Source organism: Crassostrea angulata, chromosome 2, assembly GCF_025612915.1.
Source record: "Crassostrea angulata isolate pt1a10 chromosome 2, ASM2561291v2, whole genome shotgun sequence".
Classification (NCBI taxonomy): Eukaryota; Metazoa; Mollusca; class Bivalvia; order Ostreida; family Ostreidae; genus Magallana; species Magallana angulata.
In genome coordinates this window covers 74,027,211-74,035,276 of record NC_069112.1, presented here as the reverse complement: position 1 = coordinate 74,035,276, position 8,066 = coordinate 74,027,211, and the positions used below count along the sequence as shown (strand labels likewise).

At 31.7% G+C, this 8,066-nt stretch overlaps 1 protein-coding gene across 1 annotated transcript; it reads right to left on the bottom strand.

Moving 5' to 3' along the window:
• Window positions 1–926: 926 nt before the first annotated feature.
• LOC128172160 (toll-like receptor 4) lies at window positions 927–7,494 on the bottom strand. The gene is made up of 2 exons (XM_052837936.1): window positions 7,377–7,494; window positions 927–4,445 (listed from the first exon to the last, which is right to left on the bottom strand). The coding sequence occupies exon 2, from the start codon at window positions 4,441–4,443 to the stop codon at window positions 2,176–2,178; it is 2,268 nt and encodes a 755-aa protein (XP_052693896.1). The 5' UTR covers window positions 4,444–4,445; window positions 7,377–7,494; the 3' UTR covers window positions 927–2,175.
• Window positions 7,495–8,066: the final 572 nt, after the last annotated feature.

Sequence of the window (8,066 nt, the reverse complement as noted above, 5' to 3'; positions counted from 1 at the left end):
TGTACAACGCAGTATTCTTTTGAACGTGTGTTAAAATTAAAACTCATTTTTAATTTTGAACAGCTGTCTAACCGTGATTGTGTATACAATTATATTCACTATTATAACAATTCCTGGAACAGCCAGCCTTGTCCTAAATGTTAATCATTGCCTTAAGAAGACAAAATAGTGAGAAGACAATGAATTCTCTATTTCGTAAATTTATTAATGTGTTTAGTTTATATTTTTAGGTTATACTTTTAATATTTTTATGATTATATTGTAGTATTTTGTTTACTTACAATTAAAAGGTCAAAACTTATCATTACGTTGACTGTGTTTATTTTAGAAATTTCTGACCAAAATGCCTTCTGTTTAATCAGAACAGTAGAACAAAGTAGATTCGGCTAAAATTTAATCAATACAGGTTCAAGAAATGTTTAAACCAATTAAAAGCGCTTATATAACGTCGAACTAACAGATATTTAATGATTTACAAATAAATTGAAAAGATTATTATTCGACAGTATCTTATTTCTAGAAACATCCACATCCATATTATATAATTTTCAACGGTTGATAAATTATGATGTAGAAAAAACTGAAATCGAGTAAAGAGTGTTTAATTTTAGGTGTTAAAATGACAGAAGTAAACATGAATATTCATGTATAAGTACAGTATATACTGTATGAACGAGATATTAGCTATGCGAATGTCAATATATTACATGTATTATTGTTAACAAATACCAAAAGAAGGTAGGCCAATTTTATTAAGTAAATAATCTATAGAATTGATTGCATGCATACGTTGGAAAGGGGGGGGGGGGGCATATTTCTTCTAAAAATTTAAAAATAGATAAAGAAAATTTATTTCTTTGAAGGGGGAATTAATTTCTCATATCTCTTATCCATATTTCTCAAATCTTCCAATATGAAAAAAAAAATTATAAAACCTAAGATTTTACTTAAAATAATCTATCTTCATATTTGCAGAAGAAAAGTACATTGTTAAGCAACTAATGAGGCTGGAATGTCAACAAATTGAATACCTGATTTTCCATAAACTTGTAGAAGTACTTTTTTTTGGTCTTTAAACTGATATTCATTAAAGAAAAATCCATATATTCTACCAATAAAATAAAATTTAAATATTTAACTTTATCTCATTACAGGGCTCTTGCTTTTTTGCCTAAAAATGGCCATGACCGTCGTGTCCTTTTAACAACAAATATATGGCTGGACTTTGACGTGAATCGGTGACCACTGCTACTTTTGTCAGAAGCTCTATCATTGACCTACCCAGAGCAATGTCCACGGTATATAAAGCAAATAGAACTATGATACATATCATTACATATACCAAAAAAGATAATAAGATAATAAATGAGAAACAAATTACACCGTTTCTCTATATATGCCTATTTAACATATAAAAATGAATTCTTTTACTTGTGGTTTTTGTTGTTGAAAGTACTTCATTTTTTCACGACGACATTTTTCATAATTTTGATGCAAGAGTTTCTACGAGTTTTGTCTGAAATGCAACTGTAATATAGCATTCCTCCCCTGGATACTCTTAATACGAGTTACTACCGACAAGGTCTATCACCAGTAGAGATAACGGCTTCATCGTTCCTTTCTCTCAAGCAACCAAAGTAAAACATTCTGTCCGCTCCGTGAATAAATCGCTTCCATTTGCGCCATATTTAGTTCAAATATAAACCAATGAGACTGCAGAAAATATGACGTCCTGAAACAGTCAGTTTGCTGCTGTAGTGAATTGCATTAGTGATGTTGTCAACTATGACTGTTCCAGTGATCAAATCACGGTGATGAATGCATATAACCGCAAGTTATGTTCCTCCTCGAGATATTTTACAAGGTTAAAGACGATGAGAAGTTCCTCATCTGCAAACGCAATAATGACATCAAAGCAATTAGTTATCACAAATGTTATAAACACAGACACAGTTTAGGTAAACATATCTTTGGGGGGAAAATCAGACATGACATGGCCGAAGAAAATAGTTAGAATTAGGTAAGATTTAATCAACAACGAATGTTTCCGTTCTTTAATCTGTTTATTTAAACTTTATATATTAATAAATTGTAATTTCAAATATATCATACGACATCAAACAGAATATTCACGAGAAAGGATGTTGGCAACTTTGAACGACAACTTTCAGCTTGTCAATCTGATCCTGCTGCCAGCGTCTCTCCCAGTTTGGATCGAAACGCGGCGATTTCAATCCCGCTTTCCTCTCCTGGATACTCCAAATACGAATTACTATCGACAAGGTCCATCAACTGAAGTGGTAAATGTTTCATTGTTCCTTTCTCTAAAGCGACCAAGAACAAAACATTCTGTCCGCTCCGTGCATAAATCGCTTCCATTCTCGCCATGTTTAGTTCGAACATACACCAATGAGACTGCAAAAAATGTGACGTCATGAAACAGACTGTGTGTCTGCTGCAGTGAATCGCGTTGGTAATATTGTCAGCTATTCCTGTTCCAGGGATAAAATCTCTGTGATGAATACATAAGCGCAAGTTGCATTTCTCCTCGAGATATTTTACAAGTTTGAAGACGAACAGTCGTTCCTCCTCAGCATACGAAATAAAGGCATCGAAGCGAAAAGAACTCCGATCTTTCTCCTCGCATGAATGAGTTTCGCTCTTATATTTTTCTTTGGCAACATAGTACATGTATCGTAGTTTCCATCGGTACCTATAGAGTATGCGACTCACTGTGGTTGTCATGGTAACAATGATTAATGTCGTCATCAGTACTATTATCAGTGTGTATGACGAACATTTTCTCTCCAATACCTGAACGATCTGTCCAATTTCATTAAATGACGCTGCCGAGGCATTTTCAAATAGGCAGGTGTAGTTGTTTATACCTACAAAATATATACTTTTGGAATCACGCAGCCACTTGAGAAAATCAAGAGTTCCGCAAATGCATTTCAAATTGTTACCCAGTAGGTATACTTTAATGTTACGTGTGGCTATAGCATCAAGAGATGCCCTCACGTTCTTACTCAACTGCGTCAATTGGTTGTGGGATAAATCTAGCTGTGATAAGTGTTTCATGTGGTTGATTTTTACATTGAAATCACTAAGTGAATTAAAACTCAGATTCAATCGTGAAATCTTAGAGTTGTGCTGAAACACATGCCCTGGAAGATGGGCGATTCTGTTCAACGATAGATCTAGGTCTGTAAGTCGCCTTTGGGATTGAAAAAAATCACCATTTTCATCACTTTCAAACATTTGTGACAATGCATTGTTGGAGAGATTTAAGATCTCCAATCCAAGGAAAGGAATAAAGAAAGACTTAGCAATAAATTTGCAGAAATTGCCTGAAAAATCGATGTAACGAACGCGCTTTAAACCTGTTATAGGGCCAATCACTTCGTATATGATGTTTCGTTGTAAATATATATGAGTTAATGAGTTGTTTAATCCCATGGGAAACTCTGGAAGCGACATTTTGTATAAGTTGTCATGATAATATAGCTTTTGTAAATTTCTAGGAAGGTAAAAAGAATAATTTGCAGATGGTTTCGAAAAACCTTCAAGACTAATGGTACTGCTTTTAGAAGCAGGATTGCTTTCGTACATATATTTGTTGTTATTCATACAATTACAGGTTGCAACTTTAGTATCGTTGCAGTTTTCAAAGAAATCTCCATTCATACCGACTTGATGAAAAGACTCCTGAAAACTAACGTTCAGAATTTCTAAGTTTGGGAGGACAGAGAACTCGAAAATAAACATACCAAAGCCTAACTTATTATCTGCAATGTTAAGAATACGAAGTGATTTGGGCAGCACATTCAAAAACCCCGTTTCAAGGCTGTATAATCTATTTGAAGCTATATTAAGCTCAGTAAGTTGTGTATGTCTCAGGAAACCCACGTGGTATACTCGCATAAGTTGACTCACTCCGTACGTGCACTGGAGTTTCTCGAAATTTAGAGTTCGGATTTTTGAAGACTGCAAGTCATGGGTGACATTGTACATGGCCTCAATCGTTAGTATTCTATTGAATGAAATGTCTAAATTCCTCAGGTGTGAATTCCATGCAAAAGTTCCAATTGAAACTTCTCTAAGCGTGTTTCGAGAGAGCGAGATATTTTGAAGCATTTTGTATCTGGAAAATGAACCATTGTCCAACAAAACAAGCTTATTGTTAGACATGTCCAAAAACAAGAGGTTTTTGGGGAGGGATTGTGGTACGTTTGAAAACTTATTTTTGGCAAAATTGATACCAACGACGTCATCTGGAAAATATGGGGCTGTTTCTAAATTTAAATCGGAACAGTCCGCAAACAGTTTCCGTTCGAGTTTATGGCATCTGCATTGGGTGATGGATGAACAGTTCTTTCCACTTCCTGTCTTAATGATCAAGACAAAGACTATCACGGTCAAGTACCATTCAATAGCCAACATATCTGAAAATGATACATGTAGAAATCAACTACAAAATAGCGATCAAACTACAAGGCAAATTATTTGTGATTCATAAGTATTTATATTTTAACATACTTATTATTTGTCTAGAGATTGTTAAAAAAATCCTTAAAAAAGATCTTTTAAAAACAAAACTTTCGGATGAACAATATTTAAAAATCAAAGAATTTAAGGCACAGATTCCCGGGTTCAATTGATGCATATTAAAAAAAAATCTATGATTCGGCATTATAACAGATAAAATAGACGCATTGAGTCGTAAGTAATGGATTAACTGAGTTTACGAGCGAATAAATACATATTTATGTTGATATCGTAAATACCGTAAATCGTCGGAAGGTCAGATATTTAAAACCAAAACTAAAATTACCATGCTCTTAAAACATTCGAATTATAGAATGACCAAGACTATTAGAGTAAAATATTGTATTCCGCTGCTAAGTACTTTTTCATTGAAATTTCAAGGTATTTAGAAATTTACAAAGAACAAGATAGTCATGTGTTGTTTAAATACATAGTTAACTTACACTGAACATTGACATACTATACATTCTACGTTCTTTTTAAGTTTAATCTGCAATTTTGAACGAAGGACAATTCCAAATTGTGTTCGACCAACATCCGGTCAACGGTGTAAAAAAAGTATTTATAGCCAGTCTATTGCTTTAGCTATAAGCCCGGCTAAAATAATATTTATATTTATCGTTCTTAGTTAAATGATATCGATTTTTAGAAACAAAGCGATGTTCAGTTAACAAATCTAGACTAAAATATTTGATAACATTTACATTAAGTTAAATAAAATTATACTTGTTTTTGACAGTGTAAACAATTATCGTCTCATTATAGCCGTACACCGGTTGTCCTGTTTTATTGGTAATGCGCGAGGGGTGGGTTATGTAATTGGATACACAAAGCTCGATAACCAGGATAAATGTGACTGGCTTTGAATTTTAAAATTCTTTTAAAACATTAAATGACCTGTTTCATAACCCGTGCTTCACTATAAAAGGCTACAAAATTATTACAAACGTTAAAAGGTTTATTTACTATTGTGTGAACAGATTTGTTACTATCTAATGCAAATGTATTTATAATATTAATTCGAGGACGAATTAACATTTTGCCGGGGGGTATATGGTACAACAGATTTATTACTATCTAATTCATATGTATTTATTCGTTTTTGAATTTTCTATTTTCGTTTTGTGTAGTATATTGTTAAATATTATTCATCTAAACTTTTATTGCGCGCGTATGGTTCTTTAACTTCATTGGTTGATATAATTATCCAATAAATTTGATTCTCTATTAGTATAAGTAACCGTTCAAACTAAGTCAAATTGGGCAGTGTTTCATTTTCAACGACTTCGGACAATCCAGTGTATATCAGCTGCATCTTGTGGTATGTTAATATTATATTTAGTTATATATATCTTTACTACCATGATAGTGATTAGGGCATATTATTTTAATTGCAAGCTTAATACTTTATCGTATTTTTGCAGTTGATCTTGCCATTGTAATTTCTGAAACTTGTTTGTAAGTTCAAATATTAAATTGTTACAAAACATGTTTTACCATATATAGTAACGGTTGTTTTTTATCAACGAAATATCGAAACTAAAACATATTGAATGTAAAATTGTATTTTGTCTAATGTGTTTTTCTTCGTTTATAGGTCAATGCTTTAAAACGTTAATAAATCTGTTGAACAAAACGGCTGTCTTTTGGAATTTCTTATTGCTCGGTTACACAATAAGACGTAAACAATATCGAAAGTAGTTTACAATCATCTAATATAAGCTTATAATAAAACGTTATTGAGAATTACGATCTTGATTATTTCGAATTTATTTATTGCCTTGTTATAAGGTGAAGATAAATGGACAAAACATCAAGTCGGTTTAACTTTGAATCAATAATTTAAACCGTTTAAAGATCAAAAATTAAGACGAACTGTTAAAGTGTTTCCTTGGTTATTGCAAACAATGGCGTATAGTCCAAGTGTTTCATTTGTTTTTAATTTTAAAAGCAAAATGTGCAACTAGTTCTCTTCAGACAAAAATTAAGTTTTTATCTTTAAAAATGTATTTTTAGTATGTTAAATAACTACGCTTAGAATATCAACATTAAGAAATATAATTCAGTCACAATGTGAATGAATTTGATTGAGAATATATCGTGTCATTTTATCTGACTTTAATGGAATATATAATTTAGTTGATTGTTAACTTTCTGGGGCCGTTTTATATTAATGCAGTTTAAATGTTTAACAAGATCACTCTCCGTGACTTGGTATTTTAGGATTTATCTTAGAATATGTTTTAAGTGTATGTAGGACATCAGATGTCACTCGAAAGCAAATTACAAAATTAGGAAAATGGGCATTTTTTTTTGGTGTCTTATCTATTATCAATGAAACGGTACTATTCATTAAAGGTATAAAAAATGATCGGTTAATTATACAAAGGGCGCATTTCAAAGCTCGATATTGACATTTTCATTCATGATCATAAACGAGTATCATTTTCAACATTTGCAAAAGCTCAATATTTACATTTTTAAAGTAGTATATCTAAACATGTAACGTCATAAACGAACAATAACGATCGTTACCGCCCATCTATCTGTTGATTAAAAAGTTGAAAGCAAATTCTTTATCTAAAAAGATCAAACAAATCCTTTGCTTTGATTGTATTAAGTTTAATTTATGTTAAGAGAAATACGAAAATAATCACTCTTGAAATGCAAATATGAAAGAAAAATACACGACAGTTTGAATTTTCATTACCAGTTATCGCGTTATGAAGTCAGTTGCCTTAAATAATGTCAAACTTATAACATGACAAACATATACTGTCTCCCTACATCGTTTGAATGTTAAAAGTATTAAGAAACTAGTAGCATACCTTTTTCGGTTTTTATGTGTTTCCTCTTTTACATATGTTCGACTCGTACTTTATTTACAATCAATATTAATTCAACACCCACCGTTTTAACAAGAAGAACTTCCGGGTTATCTTTAAGATTTTTTTCAAGTGGACGAATCCTTAGTTTGTTATTGACTACTTTTATGATTCACACACACTTTCTTAATGTAACTCATTGTTTATTTTGAAAGCTATATTTGTTTTGTAAAACTGTCACTTTGTAAATTTTAAATCAACTTGGTGAGTGTTAATGCCACATCTAAAATATATTGTCAGAAATCATTGAGTTGGTCTCTACTTGTGCCAAACACTGTGCATTGAAGTTCTTTTAATTTACATTGAACTGCATTGAATAAAATTTCCACACATTTAAAAGTCAGACAAACATAAAAGAAAATCCCATTGACGTATCCTAAACCATCTGGTAAAACGTACCTAAAATATTTCCGTTGTGAAAGTTATGAAGTTTACGAATTATAAAGCTTTTTAATCATTTGTAGATGCTTAGCTTCAAAATACCAAATGTTTTAAACAAGCATGTATGACCAGATTTGGACTTTTTAGTTTAGCGCATAAACATTATTAAGCTTCCCTGATCTAACTTTCTTTTAATATGTTGGGTGTTTTGTATTTATAAGATTCTAAGAAAATAAAGAAGGATTTATTTTT

Excerpts from the sequence above, each read along its gene's own strand:
- LOC128172160 (XM_052837936.1), bottom strand. The coding sequence starts at position 4,443 with ATGTTGGCTATTGAATGGTACTTGACCGTGATAGTCTTTGTCTTGATC.